The sequence below is a fragment of the Gobius niger genome, assembly GCF_951799975.1.
Source record: "Gobius niger genome assembly, chromosome: 1".
In the NCBI taxonomy this organism is placed as follows: Eukaryota; Metazoa; Chordata; class Actinopteri; order Gobiiformes; family Gobiidae; genus Gobius; species Gobius niger.
This window is the reverse complement of record NC_136852.1, coordinates 26,619,269-26,641,224: the sequence shown is the minus strand read 5'-3', so window position 1 is coordinate 26,641,224 and position 21,956 is coordinate 26,619,269. Positions and strand designations below refer to the sequence as shown.

At 42.2% G+C, this 21,956-nt stretch overlaps 1 protein-coding gene across 10 annotated transcripts in view; it reads right to left on the bottom strand.

The window, feature by feature from the left end:
• clcn2c (chloride channel 2c) overlaps positions 1-21,701 on the bottom strand; it is a 178,433-nt gene extending 156,732 nt beyond the window's left edge. For 4 of the 10 annotated variants that reach the window (XM_079559306.1, XM_079559310.1, XM_079559305.1 and 1 more), the window contains exon 1: positions 5,715-6,121. In XM_079559306.1, the coding sequence (XP_079415432.1) occupies positions 5,715-5,765 (51 nt within the window). In that variant the 5' untranslated portion in view covers positions 5,766-6,121. Of the gene's footprint in view, positions 1-5,714; positions 6,123-21,116 lie in introns of those variants that run through there. The other 6 variants (XM_079559311.1, XM_079559304.1, XM_079559312.1 and 3 more) reach the window with 3 other exon arrangements.
• Positions 21,702-21,956: the final 255 nt, after the last annotated feature.

Genomic DNA, 21,956 nt, shown 5'->3' with positions numbered 1-21,956 from the left:
GGACGGGTCAACGTTCCGAGACAAAACCTTCTGTGGCGAAGAAGGAGAGAGAGAAAACAGCTTTTGATGCTTATCTCGAGCCAAGTGAGTGCATTTACAACTCAGCTCTGAGCAAACGTTATGCAAGCGGCCCTTTCTCCCGCACATAAAGACAGGTCAATGAGTCGTTGACCTGTTTTGGGGTAAAAGGCGAGAAAAAGTGAGAAAATAGACAAGTAATAGAGAGGACAAACAGTGGAAAATTCCCACAGGCTGAAGTGGCAGCTTTATGCGACACATCGGTATTAAGAACGTCGCAGCGCTGCTCAATATATCGCCAATATATTGTCATCAAAGCCGAGTGATTTTTGTTTCATTTGGTACAGTTTTGAAACAGTTTAGCGTTTTATGTCAGAGCCAGGATCATTATAAAGACACGCGGCACTTCCACATTTCTCCAAACAGTGATTTCACTTCCTTCTAAGATGAGTGAAAAGGACAGCATGTTGAAATCAGTCTCTTTTTTGTGTTAATTTTGTCTAGTTCAAAGCCCATAACATCCTGTTTTACTCCGAGTGCGATGCTCATCTGAATAACGAGCTGTAAATGCTGGTTACAGGTCTTATTTGTTGGAATTTGGTCCAGATAGTGTTTAGAAGTCATATCAATGGACTGGGCTTTTGTTTTTTCAAGGTTTGAAGGACTCTGCGATAGATTTTTGACATGAATGAACATTTCACTTCACAAATTGTGGCTTATTAAATCAGGTGTTCGCTTAAAGGCAAGGCAAGTTTATTTGTAGAGCACAATTCCTTCACAAGGCAATTCAAAGTGCAGATCAAATCAATCCATAAAACATAGACTTAAAAATTTAATGAATCACAGTGAAAAGCAAGAGTGCAGCTAAAATACTTTCAGTGTCATATGCATGGGTGAAAAGAACTGTTTTCAGCCTGGATTTGAAGGCCATGAAGACTGTTCCAGATTTTAGTTTTAGCTTCACCGTGTTTAGTCCTGACTCTGGGAACCACCAGGAGACGCCTCCCTGACGTTCTCAGGGCCCGAGATGGGTCACATGGCTCTAACATGTGAGACCATGTAGAGACTTGTACACAAAATCTGAAGTCGATTCTCTGAGTGACAGGTAGCCAGTGCAGGACCGGAGCACTGGACTAATATGGTCGTATTCCCTGGTTCTTGTCAGGACTCGAGCAGCAGCGTTCTGGATGTATTGCAGCTGTCTCACAGTGAGCAGGACATTACAGTCGTCTAACCTGCTAGAGACAAATGCCTGGATAAGTCTCTCCAAGTCTGGTTTCAACACTATGCCTCTGATCTTAGCGATGTTTGTCAGATGGTAAAAAAAAAAAAAGGCATTGATGCAGTAATGATACTTTAGTCATTTCTTCTTCTAATCCAAACTGTTCTTCCAACATAGTGCTATATTAATGTTTGAACAATTCACACACAAGGCAACTCAAATCACCTTAAAAGCCCTAGAACCTTCACCGGAGTCATCATTCTGCACTCAAGCTCTGGTTACCGTGGGGCCGTTAGCCTGGCCAGCCAGCCTCTCCTGCTTTCTGTTCAAAAGGTTTTCCCAAAACCAATGCAGATGCAAGACTCACGTCACATAGCATTCTGCACAAACTTTATAACTTTCCTTCTTATCAGTGAAATAGCTGAGTTGATTTGGCAGAACATGGTACTTTTCAGGGGGATATTTCTTCAGACAGAACTCATGGAAATAACATTGACCACCCAACGCAAAATCGTTGTTGGGTCAATATGGTGCCAGCATGTAGAGGGCACTTTGAGGCATCCGCTAATTCATTATTTCATGGTAATAAAAAAGCAGGCTATAGTATTTGACACATGAGCATTACAAAGAGCAACGCTACAACAGTGCCAAGAAAAAATCACTAACTGCAAGTTCCTAAGGTTGAACGTTCTGCTAAATTAATCTACGGACAAACACAGGGCTATCATCCTGCAGCCCATGTGACACTGATTACTATAAAATCACAGGTATCACATGTAGGAAACCTTATATGACCTTTTATTGAACAGTAACTCCACACTGACTCGCGTGGTGTAAATATTAGCTCCAACGGGTTTAATAAAGAGTCATATTTTACCGTCGCTCAAATGAAAGTCAATGATTATTAAATGGCTTTGCAAACAAGGACCAGTCGCCACGTTTCATTTGATGAATATCAAGTTACATATTTGCTATTGTATTTAGATTTACAGGGCTAATAATGTGGAAAATTACAGATCAGTCCATTTGTGTCGGTTTCCTTTGAGCGTCAAACCCTTTGTCTCAAAAACCAGCAAGAACTAAAACATGTCACTTATTTTTGTTTCATGCATTTCCTAGGGCCAAACAGCGTGCTCAGTGAAATCAATGAAAGCTACAAATTGGTATCATCTAACCAGACGTATCAATGTGTCTGTTTTCATGCAGAAGTTGCAGTTCCAGCACTGCAGGGTAAAGCCTCAGCTTCTGTATATACAAGCCCGTACACACTGGGCTCTTTGAGGATCCTCTGCCCACCACACAATCCCACACAGAGCGGCACAAAGACGGTTACTGCGGCCCACAGGCAGAGGCATGGGGACTGTGGACAAACACGAGGTACTCGGCTCACACGAGGAGTTTCCTTTACATTATGTGCATCTGACAAAGCATCTTATACACCCTCCCTATGTGTCACGTGTACATGTATTTATAAAAACAGGAAAAGAATGAGCTTTTATGAAACATCCTGCAGTAGATAAAGCAGACAGAGGGTTGGTAAGAAGAAAGTCTCTTAGTACTGTTGCGCCCCTGAGCAAGACGCTTAATGTGATGTGCCTATAGTGCTGCATGATATACACATCCCATAAAGACAGGTGAAAAATATCCTTATCCTTTGTCCCACCTACAGAATTAAAGTAAGTATAGACACTGACAGGTCGTATTGCTGCCATGACTTGCTGCTCATTGCCACCATCAGTGCGGGTCCAGATTGTGTAATTCCCCCACACATAAACGGTGTGTGATTAGCAGCAGGGAAAGGCAGAGGAGGGGGGGGGGGGGGGGGGGGGGTCCCACTCACAAAGACAAGCTCTAAACATGGGAAACACAGGGGCAAAGAAGTGTTCGGACTCAAAGCCTGGCAGACGCTCAATGGAGGCTCCCTTGGCCAATAAAAGCACCTCATTCAAACAAATACAAGTTACTGTACCACGCAGTTTACATTAAAGAAGAAGAAAAAAAGGTACAAAATAATCTGTTTGCAGTGGAAGCCCTTGAATTGTTTAACCTCTTAGCACCCACCTGAATTGAGCACATTTGATCCAGTTTGGCTTTACCCAAATCTAAAAGTGGCAAAATAGCGAGGAAAAAAAAAACAGACAAAAAAAGCCACAAAAGAGGAGCAAAACATCAACAAAAGGGAAACAAAAAGAAGACAAATACAAGATGAAAATGCAACAACAGAGTGACAAAAATAAATAAATAAAGGGGCCAAAATGTTATGGAAAAAGTTAGTCGACGACAACACAACAACAAAATGAGGCGTTAGTTACTCTGGTCTATAGGCTGTAAGCTTCAGTCGAGAAGCTTTTAGATTTGGGTAAAGCTGAACTGAACAGAATGCATACATTAACATTATGCATACATTATACAGCTGAACTGCGTGGCGTAGATGGGTTATTGGGTTTGGGTCATTAATCAAAATATAATCAAAATGGCAATCTTAGCCCTTGGTCAGTCTCAGTGTTCATCATGAGCTTTTTAATCACCAGGTGTACAGCCAGTTCTGTGGGAGGAACAGCTCCTGGTTATGACTCTGAAGGAGTACAATGGAAGATTTGTGTGTTTAAAAGATAACAGTGGAAAGCACTTTTTGGGGTTCAATCTTTTACTTTTGTATATCTGTCTATGTTCATGGATCTCAACTGAAATTACAATATTTGTGATGATGTTAACCTCTTAACACCTGAACCAAGCACATTTTCCCCAGTTCGGCTTTACCCTAATCTAAAAGCTTCTTGACAGGAGAGCAACAGCGTAACGCCTCATCGGAAAGCGAAGACCTACAAAAGCTATTGCAATTTTTCATCACATTGTTGTCATTTTTTCGTGTCTATTTTGACGTGGCTTTTTTGTTGCACATCTCTGTCATGTTGTCATCCTCATTTTTGTCGCTATTTTGATTTTTTTTTTTTATTAAGCTCAGGTGGATGAATGGACTGTTTACTCTCATTCTCGCACATGAGAATCTTCACGGTCGGCACAGTTCGGTGAGGAAATGTTTAACTCAGGACAAGGCCTAATCACTGTGAGCGGGGCATGTACCACAGCCAGGGCCCTACAGACCTATAAGTCATAAATAGTTTACCGATGGAAGGGCAGATAAAAACAGGGGCTTCAAATTACTAAAAGGTAAATACCGTTTTTCCCCTTTGGACACACCAGAGCAGATTACATGGCTTCCGGTGTGCAGTGATTTTTAAAATCACCTGGTTTATGTTTTGACTTTGGCAGGACTGGCAGGTCGATCTGTTCCCATCCACAATTTGTTCCAAAGCACGATTGTTATTGACACTGCTTTCCATATGGTTTGCATGTTCTCTCACTCTCTACTCACTCTATGCTGCCAAAGGAATATTACCTGCTCTGTGAAATATATGAACCACCAAACCTCACATTTCAACACATCCAGCACTAAATTAAGCCATTTTCCTCTTGGACTCGCACTTAACCCCTGAACCCCCACCTGAACCCAGCTGAACCCCCACCTGCACATTTTCTCCAGTTTGGCTTTACCCAAATCTAAAAGCTTGAATAAAAATGTTTTTTTAAAAAGTCAAAATAGCAGCGATAACGAGGATGAAAACGCAACAAAAATTAAAAACTATAAAGTGACGAAAACATTATAGCAACAAAAAAGCAATGAATAGGTGACAAAAACATGACAAAAAGATCCTACCATAAACGGAAGGCTAAACATTTCATACAAATGCACAGGATTTGACTCACAAAAGTATCAATAAGCAGCCTGATCATCACATCTGGCTTATTGGTCACAGACATTTTTGAAACTATGTGCAAACCGACGCAATGACATCTATGCCGGATTTGTGCATACGTCATGATTACGTGTTAAGCGCTGTTATCATCGATACTTCATACGAAAACAGTGATTACTTCAATAAATGTGCAAATATTTCAATGGAGTTCGGCAGGAGCGCAGTGACAGTGTTAATCCAGATGTGTGGACAAGCACCTGTTGAGTGTACCAGCAGGCCAACTCAACAGAACAGATTTATTTATGTTCAATTTCACTAACAAAGTGCTGCAAACTTCTGTTTTGTATTATCAGCAAAGGCAACATGTGGTAAAGTAAAAAATAAGTCGCTACAATCCTTCGAAGCAACAAAATCGTGCACAGTGCGCCAAACTACGTTGTAAAATCTGATGATTATCTATTCATTATATGTATTGGGCAAATGCAAGAAATACTCTACAAATGCACGATTCCTACATGTGCACACGTCTAATCGGCGCAACAGAACGACTCCAGAACGCATTTGGTTAAAGCCAGGACAACTTTATAACCCGCGTTTCTCTCACTTATTTGCACTCCATTTGCCACTTTATGACTGCAGCAGATCCACATGTGTTTACAGGCTACAGTGTCATCGACAAACACGTGAGCGGTGCGCGTAAAGTAACGCTCACTTACCAAAGTTTGTTCATACTGTAGCGCCCGCTGGTCCGATCCGTCCCCCGCCATGGCTGAGCTCTCTCCCTCTCTCTCTCTCTCTCTCTACCCGGCGAAAGGAGCGAGGTTGTCGGCTTCAAAACGTGGACAGACGAGGCTCCAGCGAGACTCCCGGCGAAGCGGCTGTGGCACGGAGCGGTACGGAGCCCGAGCGGAGTGGGAGCTCTCCAAGGAGACAGTCGGTCACAAAGTGCGTTCCGATAACACCAAGTTCCTTCATTTTATAGCTCCAAGTCCCCGGCAGGATCCACACACTCTGCGAGGCGGGACTTACGGACGTGCTTTGCCTGATATTGTTGACCCTCCCATCTGGATAGGACTGCCAATCAAAGAAGTTTGCAGTAACTTCTCGCGCACAGTCAAGTTCACAACAGAGAGGCGCACATGGACGCGCGTGGATGGGTCTGAATCCACGTGTTGCGTAAATGAATGAAGTTGGCAAACAGTCCCTCCCACCGTGTTCCAGTCGTCCCTTTTTGGACGTTTTTGGGTCACTTTTTTTTTTTTACTTTTTTGTCACATTTTTTGTCACTTCTGATGTTTTTTTTTCCCCCAAGTCGATTTTTTATGCTTTTTTTTACGCTTTTTAATCGTCACTTTTTTGTAGCACTTTTGAAGCTTTTTCATCGCTGTTTTGTGGCTCTTTTTGTTTTTGCTTTCCTGTCCCTTTTTTCTCTTATGATTTTCTTTTGTTGCGTTTTCATCCTTGTTTTCCTCTCGTTTTTGTTGCTATTCTGACAAAGCTTTTAGATTTGAGTAATGCCCAATAGGTATGTGCTTGGTTCAGGTGGGGGTCAAGAGGTTAAACGAAGGTAAAAGCAAATCAAAAACCAAATCAAAGCGATACACAATTTAGTTTCAAATACTTTTGTTGGAAGCTGTAAACAAGAGACTCTATACGCTTCTTTTTTTTATTTTTGTTTGCTTAAAGGGCCATTTTTATACTCACTGCTGCCACCTCAGTCTTACATGTAACTGCAGCTTCTATATTAAGCTCGTGCATGGCGGAACTTCTGAGTGACAGTGCAGGATTTTAGAGGAAGCTGTGGTGAACAGGTCTGAGCTCATTCTACACATTAGGACATTGCTGGAACATGTAGGGGGAGGAGTTTTAACATGTTTAAACTCCGTATAGTCCCTTTAAAATACACGTAAAAAAAACACATATACATGAGGGAAAATGCAGAGGCAAAAAACAATCAGTACGTAAGGCAATATATAAACTATACCAGATTTGATTGTAGCAGAAAACATTCTTGCAGCCGTGCAACAATATTAAATTACTTGATTCTGATTGGCTGGAGGGTGTCCGTTAAAAAGTATTATACCATGGTCTGGGTGAATACTCGATTCTGATTGGCTGGTGGGTGCTAACAAGCGTGCATTATTTTGGTATAACCGCACACGTAGTCCGGTAGTTAAATCACTGGGATATCACTCCGCTGTGGGCGTCGCCATAGCAACGCATGACACAGCTGAATCAGATAAACACGTAATTAGTGACTGACGGGAACGTATGAGATGGATTTTGTTTAATTTCAACGTTTTGGGCCAAAACAAAATGTTTGATAAATGGGAAGTAGAGGAGAGTGAGCAGCTAGGTTAGCTACTGTTAATAAAATATGAGCTTTCCATTTCTATTGAAAACGGTTAAGGCACTATATTCATGATTTTCAGGCGTACATAAAATGATCCTGCATTTAAACATATTTGTCTGGATTAGTAAAGTCAATCATAAAAGTTTCAGTTCGTGGGGGCCAGGTGTAAGCGGACTCCACCGCAGCTGTTTCCATAAACAGTTGAGCTCGTTGAACTAGCTAGCTAGCTTCAGGTTAAACACATGGATCTATTAAACAGCGTAAAAGTGAAACAACTCCTGCCCACGAGTGCCGCACATCGGTGTTTACTTCCACGGAAAAGTGCCGGGTTAGTCCTGTTGTGTTGTGATTCTGGCGATGCAGCGTGTGCTTATGTTGTTTGGTTGCGTCTGACTGAGATCCTCGTAGCTGCGGAGAATGACTCGCCCTGAGACGAGCCTTCAGTGACCGGCTAATAACCAACATAAAATAGTCCCGGTGGTCTGGCATATTTAGTGAGTTTAGTAAATGAAACAAATATTTATTATAAATGTTACGTTTGTGGGACCATGGTATAAGCGGATTAAACAACTCAGAGCCGTGCATTCGACGGTTATAATGCACTTCGCGGAGTAACACCACTCCGCTGCGCGTCGTGGTGTTCTTGACTCCGCGTCGTGCATTATAACCGTCGAATGCACGGCTCTGAGTTGTTTAATCCTTACGTAATGTACACCGAGCCCGGCAACAGTTATATAACAGTTAAATCACGTTCTATATCACTCCACTGCCGCTGTTTCCATGATTGAGCTGGAACTAGATTCAGGTAAAACTGATTAAAAAGTGGAATAATTAACAATGATAACATTTCTATTAATGGACACCTCGTCGTGCATTATCCCTTACATAATGAACACGCCCAACAAACCCTTGACTACAAATGTCAGACGTCTCCAAAGCAAGAAAGGAGATCAATGTTTCCCGAATCTTTTAACACGAGAGTACGTCATACGTGTTTTTCACAGTATGGAAATCATGGGACAGAATTCAAATGAATACTTGTGAGAAACATGGGCGATAAACATAATAGATGATGCCTCATAAGAGCTGCACAGACACTTGACCGTTTTAAATCGTTTCTATGCAAAAGCTTTTAACTCTGTCTGGCACATGGCCAAAACCTGAGCTGTTAGTGCTTTGCTGCTTGTATATTGTGTTTTGTTTACTATTATTATTATTATTATTATTATTATTATTATTATTATTATTATTATTATTATTATTATTATTATCATTTGTACTGTAGACCTTTTTGTGAAGCACTTTGATCAACAGCAGTTGTTTTAAATGTGCTATATAAATAAATTTGATTTGATTTGATGTCAAATAATATCTAAATGCATATCTCAAACAAAACAGCTTTGGGGGATGGCTGTCTTGGGCCGTCACATGGACAAATAGTGACAGAGTCCTGAGCCAAGCCTCAGAGTAAGATCAGTTATGTTATTATTATAGAATAATGGTTATAAAAGGACATTGGAGTCAGATTAAGCCATATCTTGGAAATCAGTGACTTTATGTATATATAATTCTTGACACTATCAAATTTGAATACAAACCTGCCACTTTTGGGGACATTATAGTAAACATGTGCCAGAGCCCCACCCAGGTCCTGCCCAGCCTTTTGATCAAATGATTCTCCAGCATTGACCGACTCGAGTGTTTGGTGTTCTTTCGTAGTGAAGTGAAACAAACACAAGCCATCACACCTGGATCCACTTCACAGGTAAAGCCAGATCAACTCCTCAGGTTAATCATTACTGTCACACTTTTGTGTCTGTCCTGTCCGGGCTCTTTGTAGTTTCTGCTCAAGGTCAAACCAGGATTCACTCCAGTGTATATTGCTTTATTGTCATAATGGAAAATAACCACAAGATAACAAAGATCAGCAAGATAAGGCTGAACTGAGCATAAACCATGCCAAAACCTGCAGAAGTCCTATTTGTTATAAAGCATCGAACGAAATGTCTAAACTGATAGAGAAGTCGTATACATGCAAATTCTCCAGGCTAGCGGCACAAAGTTGACAGGTTTACCAGCACCCTTAAGAGCAGAAGCAGTAAAAAAGAAGAACTTCTGATGAGCACAACTGTTTTTTGTCTTTTTTTACTTCTCTCCAAACGGATCCTGGTATCTACATTCCTCATCTGTTCTCGTCCAGCGGCTAATCCTGCATTGACAAAACCGCTGCTTGTTTCCCCAAAAACAACTTTGGTCTCTCACCACTTGTGACCAGGGGAAACTATCCAAACCAATGAACAGGATCAGCAACAACGTCAACAATTTCAGCATGTTGAGATTGGTATAAATTGGCAAGCCGAGACTTTGAGATACTGTGTAAAAACGACTGTTGGCGTGGGTATCAGAGAGTGGAAAAGTACTTGGGCACATTCCTCCTCTTTGTGCTGCGACTCGTTCATGTACAAAGGCCCGTTAGCCACGTCCATATTAATGACACAGCCGTCAGTCAGTGTCGCTATACACAAAGCTAATGTGGATTCAGTTTGTTTGACATGAGCCTGAAGTGAGACGGAGCGCAGGTTAAACTCTCTCTCAGGTGACGGACGACACATGAGGTGTGAAGGGTCACTGTGATACCAGGGTGTTCATATGAAAGTAAATGTGACCCCAAACCCTCTCATGGCACTGTTTGAAACTATGACTCTGAGGGGCTGTAAGGTGGTCACTTACACTACTGGCTTGCCGCCTTATTCTTTTAAAGTGGAAAGATCCTTCTATGGCACAGAATGGATGGATTAGAGATGTATTTCCAATCTTCCGCTCCTGGAACCGTCACCTTAACATGGTGGAGGGGTTTGAGCGCCCGAATGATCCTGGGAGCTTTGTTGTCGGGGGTTTCGTGCCCCTGGTAGGGTCTCCCATGGCAAACAGGTCCTAGGTGACGGGTCAGACAAAGAGTGGTTCAGAAGCCCCTTATGAGAGACCAACAGGCCCAGTTAGAACCATGAGGTCATCCTTCTGTGGACCCAGCGGATGGATGGATGGATGGATGGATGGATGGATGGATGGATGGATGGATGGATGGATGGATGGATGGATGGATGGATGGATGGATGGATGGATGGATGGATGGATGGATGGATGGATGGATGGATGGATGGATGGATGGATGGATGGATGGATGGATGGATGGATGGATGGATGGATGGATGGATGGATGGATGGATGGATGGATGGATGGATGGATGGATGGATGGATGGATGGATGGATGGATGGATGGATGGATGGATGGATGGATGGATGGATGGATGGATGGATGGATGGATGGATGGATGGATGGATGGATGGATTTCCAATCTGGTGTGTGCAAGAATGATTTAAACAAAATTAAGCATGTGCGTAAATTTAGGCACCACAAAAGAAAAAATAACTCAATATTTTGTGCTTCTTCCTTTTGTAGAAATAACAAACACTAAACACTTTCTATAGCTTCCAATTAGAGTCTGGGTTCTGATGGAAGATCATTTTGGACCATTGTTCTTTACAAAACATCTCCAGTTCAATTATTTAATTTTGAACAATTTAAAAACAATAATAATGCATGCAAAACAATACAAAGCTATTTTGTTCAAAAAGGAGTGGGTTGAAGTGTGACCTTATTTAGTCCCACCCCCTTTCTACTTGATATTTTTACAGGTGCAAAAGAAGCTGAAGTCGTTCTTCTTTTACAACAACAACCTGCACAACTGACATGTTCAATAATATTCAGGTCTGGGGACTGAGATGGCCATTCCAGAACGTTCTACTTGTTCCTCTGCATGAAGGCCTTAGTAGATGTTGAGCAGTGTCTAGGGTCGTTGTCTTGTTGAAAGATCAAGACAACTTCAACTTTGTCACTGATTCCTGGACATTGGTCTCCAGAATCTGCTGATATTGAGTGGAATCCATGCGACCCTCAACTTTAACAAGATTCCTAGTCCCTGCACTGGCCACACAGCCCCACAGCATGATGGAACCGCCACCAAATGTCACTGTAGGTAGCAAGTGTTTTTCTTGTAATGCTGTGCTCTTTGTCTGCCCTTGTTTTGCCCAAAACAGTGACAGTGACAGTGACAGTGGTCTTGGAGCTGGTCTGTGGGTTAATTAACTGTGACTGTTCTCTGCTTATCTGAGATTTTTCTTGGTCTGCCACTTCAGGCCTTAACTAGAACTGTGCCTCTGGTCTTCCAATTCCTCACAATGTTCCTCGCAGTTGAAACTGAGAGCTTAAATCTCTGAGACAGCTTTCTGTATTCTTCCCCTAAACCATGATGTTGAACAATCATTGTTATCAGCTCTTCTGAGAGTTGTTTCGAGGCTCACATGTTGCCACTCTCCAGAGAAGAAACACTTACTATCAGCCTCCTTAAATATCCTTTCTCATGATTGGATTCACCTGTGTATGGAGGCCAAAGGTCACTCAGGTTACTAAACCAATTTTGTCTTCTAATAATTAGTGCTAAAGGTATTGAAATCAACAAAATGACAAGGGTGCCTAAATTTATGCCTAATTTTGTTGAAATAATTCGTGCACACCTTCCATAAATCATATACACTTTATTTCACTTCTCAAATATCACTGTGTTTGTCTCCTATGTGACATATTTAACTGACATTTCTAATCCAGACAACCAATGATTTATAAAGGAAAATGATGAAAATGTACAGGAATGCCCAAACGTTTGCGTACCACTCTATTAATGCATATTTGACCTTTCAGTGACCTAGTATCAGCGGTAAACATGACGCCTTTACTTTCCATCCCGATGGCCTCGATTGTAATCCAGGAGCAATGACCAATGATACAGCCACTGGGCCAAATACACGCTAATATTAAATTTTTTTTTGCATAATGTACCTTTAAAGTTGACATGTCACTCTGAACTGTAGCTTGGTTTATGGGCTCTAATCAATCATTTTTTCCTCATTATAGATCATTTGCTGTGGCTATTCCGGAAAAGAAAAAAACGACTTCGGCTTCTCGACATCATCACTGTCACAATATTTATCCAACTATTACTTTTACAAACAAAGCTCTGTAGCCGCCATCGCTCACTGAAGTCTCCTCATAAGCCTGTTTTTCTTATTTGATCTTTTTCATTTGACCTTTGGCGGTTGGGACAGCCTCAAACTCGCCGCGCAGCACAATTATCCTCCTAATTGAGTCTTTCTTCTCACCACAAACAGCATGTGATGTTGTTTACTTAAGCGCTTGGGCACTGGAAATCTGAAATCTGCCCATTGGATCTTTAGAGCTATGCAAAAATCTCCCAGAGGCCAATCTCAAGGCGGTTGTGAGCACAGTTAAATGTAGTAGAGTGGCCATGGCGGTAATGAACAATCGGCTCCATTCATACAAAGGAAAGCTCGCGCTACACACGCAACAGTGACCTCTTTTGTCGGGTGTAAAAATGCCCAGTGCTAACATGAAATGCTTCACTTCCTTATAGGGATCAACAGGCATAATTAAGGCGGATTTGAGGTTTTTTATATTATTTTGAGCAATGATGTGTTACTAATCACCATAAACAGACACATCCGATGGAATGGGGCATGTGTATATAAATAGCCAGAAAGATATAGAGATTTTTTTTTATTCGGGAGATATTTAAAGATACAATGGTTTCTATATTAACAGATGCCCTGAAGACGATGACAGAAACATGCACAATGACTTCAGGCTTCAGTTTTGATCTCATAGACATAGTTCAGAGCAAACGTTTGACTTAAAATATGTCTTATACGGTAAAACACTACAAATATGTACGATTAAATGCAAGTTCATTTATTCGTAGCATTTTTCATGCAATACATCTTTGGTAGAATAAGATCTATCCGTTTGTCACTCAACCATTGAATTGCGTTTTGATGAGAGGGTCTAGGAGCCTTCCCCCCGGACAAAAATAAAAAAAATTCTGATATGATTGTGCCCAAAATTTAGGCCTGCCGCGATAATTACTATGTTGACTTATTGCTCGATAAGTAAAATGAAGGACGATATCATGTTTAGTCCCGGTAAATGCATGATAAATGCACGTGCTGTAAACAAAGTGCTGTGCTACTACAGAGCGTCACTGATTCCAACACTTTCTGAGAACATTATCGCGGAGCAAGAGGGACTCGTGTGAAAACACTTGGAATTCCAGTCAAAGAATTCATCACGGAGAGAATAGCAACATGAATGCGACTGCAGGTATGTCCAACATGAGAACGAAACGAAACCACCGCCCAGTCAGTGCATCAAAGCTCACCAGAGCTACTGTTAGCAAGAGGAACCACTGCCCAGTCAGTGCATCAGAGCTAACCAGAGCTACTGTTAGCGAGAGGAACCACCGCCCAGTCAGTGCATCAAAGCTAACCAGAGCTACTGTTAGCGAGAGGAACCACCGCCCAGTCAGTGCATCAGAGCTAACCAGAGCTACTGTTAGCGAGAGGAACCACTGCCCAGTCAGTGTATCAAAGCTAACCAGAGCTACTGTTAGCGAGAGGAACCACTGCCCAGTCAGTGCATCAGAGCTAACCAGAGCTACTGTTAGCGAGAGGAACCACCGCCCAGTCAGTGCATCAGAGCTAACCGGAGCTACTGTTAGCGAGAGGAACCACCGCCCAGTCAGTGCATCAGAGCTAACCAGAGCTACTGTTAGCGAGAGGAACCACCGCCCAGTCAGTGCATCAGAGCTAACCGGAGCTACTGTTAGCGAGAGGAACCACCACCCAGTCAGTGCATCAGAGCTCACCAGAGCTACTGTTAGCGAGAGGAACCACCGCCAAGTCAGTGCATCAGAGCTAACCAGAGCTACTGTTAGCGAGAGGAACCACTGCCCAGTCAGTGCATCAGAGCTAACCAGAGCTACTATTAGCGAGAGGAACCACCGCCCAGTCAGTGCATCAAAGCTAACCAGAGCTACTGTTAGCGAGAGGAACCCGAGCGCTCTAGCCTCTATCCAAATACAAGCGCGATAGTCCTGAGAACATTACTCAGTGCTATACAGAGTGACCACCAACAGCATGTGTGCAGGAGGTTATATTTGAAATTAAAAGGGGAAAAAAAACATATGACTACTTGACTTTTGCAGGAATACAGTATTATCTGAATCCATATATTTATTTCATTCTAACCAGGTTTAATTTAAAGCAGTACTAAGTATCTCTTCCCCCTAGAGGCCATAAGCGCAACTGCAGGTGTAGTAGCAAGTTACGATTTTTTAACTTATTAATTGTCTTGGAGAGTAAATACTACGCTGACAGGAAAGGGGAGGGAGAGAGGGTTACTGTGCATCCAATTATACAATGGAAATGTTTTTTTTCACTCAAACCTGGCTGTAAATACTGTTTAAAGTGACGTTAGCCCGCAGTTAGCTTTGCCCGTTAGCATGTTAGCTTCTTCTTTGTGATTCCATTAGTGTGTATTGCTTTCTCCGCACCGGTGGCAGTCAAGTTGCAAACATGGTTTTCTGGTCAGAGACACAAGGGGGCGATGAAAGACCCTCCAATCATCCCATAAACACTTGTATTACCCCCAAAGGCCTACGAAAAGGATTTATTAAGGTAAACACGTTACTTAGTACTGCTTTAACACAGAAGTGAGTTTTTGTCAGGAAATATTTAATGTATATGAAATATCAATATTATTGTTATTGGGATATTTTTAAAGATGGTAGGCTACTGTATGTTGACTATTTAAAAAAAACAATTTTGTGACAGGCCAAACAGGTTCAAACACAGAACCTAGTGAGAGTGTAAAAAGATTGAGGAGCACAGCTGGATTTCAAACCTTCTAGCTTGCATTTTGTTTGCTATAAGGTGTTAATATTGAATGCCAAAAGTTCAATACATTTCAACTAAAATAGTTGCTTATAATTTAATTTTTATTGCCTACAGTATTTGCATTATACTCAATATTATTGTTTATCGCGATATTTTCGGGGACGATATATCATCCTCAAAAAAACATTATCGTGGCAGGCCTATATGGTCCATACATTTTCTGCTCAAGTCCATATGACCTTTCCAATAAATCAATATAGTATTCAAATAAATAAATCCTTTGTGCTCCAATCAAAATCCCAAAAAACCTAAACAAAACCTTAGCACATTTGTGTTTTTTCATTTAATTTCATTTATTTATTAATTAAATTGAGCAGAAACTTATTTAAAACATTTTTTACAGAGGAAAGAAAACAAAACAAGACTTTTGTGCTCAAAAGGAGTAGGAAGAGCTTTCATTTGAAGACACATTGATCGAACAGTCTTTAGTGTGAAATGAATAATGTAATTAATCTTTAAAGCAGCATTGGTAAACATTCATACCATAAACACATACTTTACATTTTTGAATCAATAATAAATTAGATGCTGTATGTGCTGTTGGTTTATTAACTAGATGTATGGGCAGTGTTTCATGTGAGGAAGAGGTGAAGGGAGTTCAGAGTACATGATAAAAGCAGGAGTGCAGGGGTTTTCTCCAGAGGTGAGAGCAAATATGAAAAAAAACAAAAAAAACAATACACAGTGCTTTAAGAGCTCCAATTAAAATGAACGTATTCAAGCCGCAGAAAACAACAAGCTTATGAGTCTTGGTAATAGAGTTAGTATGTCGACTTTGGAGTGGTAAAAATGACACTTATTGTAATATTGTAGCATTACAGTATATGTCAGTATATCGAGCAAAAAATTGGGACAGGACTGAGTGTATTTTATGAATCATTAACATCAACGAAACACAGGCAGGAAACAGGTCATATGGGAAGCTTGAATCGTCAACAGTTTTCAAAAGTTTGAGCTGTTGTGAGCCACTTAAGTTTTGAAAAAACGCAGAGTGAGGAGATACAAAGCCGGGACACATGCTGATACCGAAACAGACATCCACACACGAGCTGCAAACGATCTCCATCCACAAAAATGACTTTCCAATATCAACAAAAGACCGGATATATGCGGTAAGAGCTCACAGTCCAGACATATTGGACACTATTAACGTATCTTTCATGACGCATCTTTGACCAGCCCCGAGTGTTTCCCATCACAGCTTTGGTCTTTAGATTAATTGTCGCACTCAGCATTACCCTCGCCCAAAATGACGACCAAAAATATAGGGACTTTATACAATAGTCGCCGGCAATTGGAAAATGGACAAGTTCCTGACCGCTTTGAGCCGCTTCCTCGTTCGTGCCACCAGCTGAGATACACAGCGCTGATAAGAGTGGATTTTTTTTGGCCGCGACAAAAGCCCAATTATCTGGTGAATGAGGAACAGTGTGATTACAAGAACCTCGTAAATCGATTTTGGAACTGCTTTGAGGGAATGGAGCAGCCAAAAAATGCAACCGCTGCCATGTTACAGGTTTGGTTTTTTGATGTCATCGCGCCTCTTTGGTTGCCTTTTTGTTGATGATGCTGCGTGCAGGATATGACCACGAAACATGCCGTTCTTTGACATTACGGCGCCATATTCCATACAGTCTAAAAATGAGGAAGCCAATCATACCTTTTTTTTTCTTTAACTCAAAATCCTCTTTGAAATGCAGCATCTTTAGATTTTATTTTTTTTTGTCGGTCAATTTCCGCATCTAAAGCGGTATCTAAAATGTCTCAAATTAACGGCAACAGAAATAACTCGAACGACGTATTTCTCAGACTGAAATTGATCCACTTCATTAAAATTCCTGTTCAGTCTGAAGATGCTTTACTGTGCACATGATCTGAAAACTAACCAGTATTTTCCATCTTCTCTTGACCCACTAAACATTTGTCGTTAAACACGGCAGAAAAAACATAATTAGCACAAGTTACAACAGCATAGCTTTTGACTACAGATGTATGTCCTTATTTAGCAATTAGTTTGTCCAAATGTCATTTTCTCTTTAAACAATTATTCTTGTTTAAAATTAAACAAGAATGATTGAGCTTGGAGACATGGCTGCCAACCTGTGCCAACAGCCCCTCCAACCTGCACTGATCCCTCAGACACACACACTATATAGGTGTCTTGCTCAAGGACAGGAGACAAAGGTCGACTGAGGCATGGTTTGGTTTTCTGCTTTACCTTGGCAGCTTTCCTCCATGAGGCGAGACTAGTGGGCAATGAAAGCGCTTCTCTTTGGTTCTCATGCTGCGGAGTTGACATTGCTCTAATACCACCCCCTGGTGGCCAGGGGTAACTCCAAAAGAGATCCTATGTTTGGACCTCGTTTGCACAGCTTAAAAGCATGGCTCCAAAGAGTTTTTCATTTTCTAAAAATTGCAATGACCCATGTTACAACGCTGGGGTACGTGCCATATTTTTAACCACTCTGTTTTTTGTACATCAGCACTAAAATGTGGAAGACTAAATCTATGAAGCACTGTGGTCTCACCTTTTTGCCCTTTTAAGGAACAGGCTTTGTAGGAGGAGATTGAGCAGCCATGTTACTTTCACAGACCACTCGGGACCATTACAATGAATGGGGCGGAACGTTTCTAAATGTAGAGACATCAATTTCAAACTTCTGCTGTACTGGCATTAATATGAGAAAAAAAGTATTGCAAGTTCTGTTGTCATTTTATGTTATGAAAATAAGGCCCTTTGAGCCTCTATTTTCAACAACAAAATCTGAATAAATTTAGTTTAAATTTATGGTTTTATCTGGTTGACAGATTTGTTACAAACACTTTTTCAGATGGATTTGGGATTCTGTGTTTCTTCTTAAAATAAGTAGTTTTATAGTGGAAAAATAGGTAAACCTTTTAAATTCCCCTTGTTTTTTGAAATTCAAAATAAAAAATTAAATTAGGGTTTAGATATTGAAAAATCCCTCTGGAAAACACTTCAAAAATATTAAGTCCAAGACTAGAAAGTGTGTAGGAGGAGATACTGATGTGGAGAGTTGCATTAATGTGATAAAAATGCATTTTGAGAAAAAAAAAACACATTTTCTTTAAAATGCCTAAAGTGTCTCCCCTTAACATGGCGCCTCATGCACTTCCTTCTGGATTCAGGCTCCATCTCTTTTCACACGACAAACTATACTATATTTTATTTATCCCACTGTGAGTGGGATACAAACACTGCCCAAGTGAAAAACGTTTGGTGACAGACCACTGAACATCGGCATTCTCCATGGGTGACTGTCCAGCCCATGTACAGCCCCCGTTCAACCCACTTACTGCGTCTAGTCTGGAGCTGAAGGTTACAGAGCACACCTCGTCTCGTCCAGATATTCTACTACAAGTGTCCATTTTTGTCCATATCTCTCACTTTGTAAAATAATCCATTCCTCTGTGAGTCTCTACGATCGATGTTCAACACTTGAAACTGTCCCAGAGCTTATAATGACCGACTTAAGCATCACCGCTCACCTGCCCAGCCTTTACCACGAGCACGCTATTATCCCACAGCGGCCGAACTTTAGGCAGAAATCCATGGTTCCCCTCCAGCGAGACGTCTCGAGTGAGGACATCTCTGATCGTCTATATGGGATGTGTTGAATCTGAGCTATCAGGCACAATCCCCTATGGCCTGAACCTAATTGTTTCTCACAGCAGAAATCGATGGTGACGGATGAAGTAAAAGAAAAAAGGAAGTCAGTTCGATATAATGTAACTCAGGCTGGATTCACGGATGTACACAAAGCATTATAACCATTGTGTCCAGCTGTTTGTTGAGATAGATGTAAAAGCGCATACATTTTGGAAATGTTTTTTGAATTTAGCATCGCCGCAGAAACCTGTTCACTGTACAAAACATTAGCTAAAAACAATACAAAAAGTAGAGGAAAGACCCGCAGCGAGATTTCTGGGTGTTCACTTATACTTTTTCCACACTGAAATGTGAATGTTTACATGTTGCGTGCTATTAGTTTAAGCAGACACTGTTTATTCATTCTTTTGATTTTGATGAAGATACATTTAGTGACCAATTTAGGCAGAAATGTGAACAATTTGTTACATACTTTTTCCTCCCACCGTGCATCCAAACTGAAGTGCCCAAATGCTTATCATTAACCATTACTCTAGTATTAGACATTTTATTAATACCTACATGGTCCGGAATCTTTCTTAGTGGGTTGCGGACCAGTGGATATCAATGAAGTAATACAGTATCTTAAGTCATATATTTTCTTCCTCCTTTACTATATTGTGAACTCAGACACTTGTGGGAAAAATGCTGTCCATGTAATTATGAAGCAGCTGAATCAAGAACTTGCAGGCTGTATAGTTTTCTATCATTTCTGTGGCAATGACCCGAAAGGGTGAAATATGCCTATAAGCTCTGTGAAGAATTGGGATGCTACAAATATCAAAAGTTAGGATTAAATTTACCGGAAAAAGGTGGCTTCCCCTCTTCAGGTCAGTGGGGAGTCCTTGCCTCAAGTGGAGGAGTTCAAGTATCTCGGGGTCTTGTTCACGAGTGTGGGAGCGTGAGGTCGACAGCCGGATCGGTGCGGCGTCAGCAGTAACGGGGTCGCTGTATCGGACTGGTGGTGAAGAGGGAGCTGAGTCAGGGGGGCACAGCGTTCCCACCCTCACCTATGGTCATGAGATCTGGGTAATGACCGAAAGGACAAGATCGCGAATACAAGCGACCGAAATGAGTTTCCTTCGCAGGGTGGCTGGGCACACCCTTCAAGATCGGGTGAGGAGCTCAGTTACCCAGGAGGAACTCGGAGTAGAGTCGCTGCTCCTCCACGTCGAACGGAGCAGCTCAGGTGGCTCGGGCATCTGTTTCAGATGCCTCCTGGTCGCCTCCCTCTGGAGGTGTTCCAGGCATGTCCTAGTGGGACAAGGCCTCGTGGAAGGCCCAGGACACACTGGTGGGACTATGTCTCCGAGCTGGCCTGGTGTCGCCTCGGGGTCCCCCCAGAACAGCTGGAGGAGGTGTGTGTGGATCGGGAAGTCTGGGCATCTCTGCTGAGACTGCTGCCCCCGCGACCCGGCCCCGGATAAAGTGGAAGAAAATGGATGGATGGATGGATGGAGGATTGAATTTAGACAACTAACCTTTTAATCTAGTCGCTTCCTCTGTTATTGCTTGTAATCGAACAACAATCATGGGCCTATTTTTTATTTCGTTTTTGCACCCTTCCTGTTGCCACACTCCTCTGTCACTGAAGTGGGCATCGTGCATGGATGAGATCTGCACCCGCAGCTCGTCATAAAACAGAATGGAAAAAAATCAAAAAATCAAAGTCGCTTTCTCGGAAGCTCTCCTCCGCGTGTATGGGATGTGTGTACAGAGCGTGGCACATGATCAAAATGCCATTAAGCTCGTTTCCAGTGTGTGACCACTCGGAGCGCGTCTTGTGATTATCGCAGCGTTTTAAGTTTAATCTGTTGTATCTGCTAAAAAAAAGAAAGAGGCACAGCCAATGAGGCAGAGATCTCGTGACAAACTTTTTTTTTGACATGCGTGAGTGTATATGATTAGCATGACGAATATCCAGACCTGCGGGCCCCATTCCAAATAGCACAAATACATCACCTGGAGCAAATGTTGTACTGTACTTTCTTGGCGTAGGATGAACATATGGAATGTTCCGCAGCGTAGTTTTAATTTAATTTAATGTGGGAGAAAAGAGTGAACAATATAACTGGGCAGATGTTGGATCATGATATTAGTTTATGTTTTCTTAGCTTTACAGCCTTTTTAAAAAAACAAATCTGTCTAAATTGAATTCTAAACCGTTTCAGTGATGCTTGACACAGTCTCAATCACCCTCACACACAGACGCAGTGCTCAGGGCTTACCTTGCTGCCTGGAGCCCCTGGGTGTCCCTCGCGGGCTGGTCCCAGTGGCGTCCCGCGGTGGAGTCAGTCACCTGCAGCCGCTCTCCATCTCTCCTGCTGCCCTCTCCCCCTCCAGCTCCCCCTGCGCGCGGCGGACACGGGAGCGCTCGGCTCGTCCCAGAGTTCAGAGACAGACAGAAGTTTTGATCCGAGGCAACAGTTGGTCTCAATCGCAATCAGTGCAAAGGAACTGTCCGCAAATTCCGACGCCCCGGAGGATGCTGGGAGTAGAACTTGGCAATCTGTGCATCAAGAAGAAAATAAATGACGCGTTGCCTGAACACTCTGAGGAAAAATGGATACACAAATATAGCCTACGCGTTTAGTGATTCCACAAAAACTCCGTGGTTGTAGCGCGCGGACATGCAACAGGGAGTCGTGGGGGCGCGCCGTGCTCCGTGTTGCAATGCGGTAAACGCTCAACTTCGCGGCGCTCTCCTCCTCCTCCTCCTTCTCCTCCTCCTCCGCTGCTGAGCCGGGGATCCAGATGTGCCCGATCCAGCGGTGAAGCCCCATGAGCGCGCGGACCTGACATGGACAGAGTGACAGAGAGGGGGCACGAGAGAGGAGAGGTGGCACACAATACGCACACACGCACACGCACACACGCACACGCACACAACACGTGGGTTCTAAAAACACCGCGCGTGATCGTGCCTGACGCACGAGTGGAGTGGTCACTGGCAGAAGGAGACAGTCATTCATGATATGGCACGCTTCCTCAGATTTCCCTGCTTTGTTTTTGCATTATGTTAAAAATAATAATAAAACTATTAATATATAAAAAATATGGTCAACCTT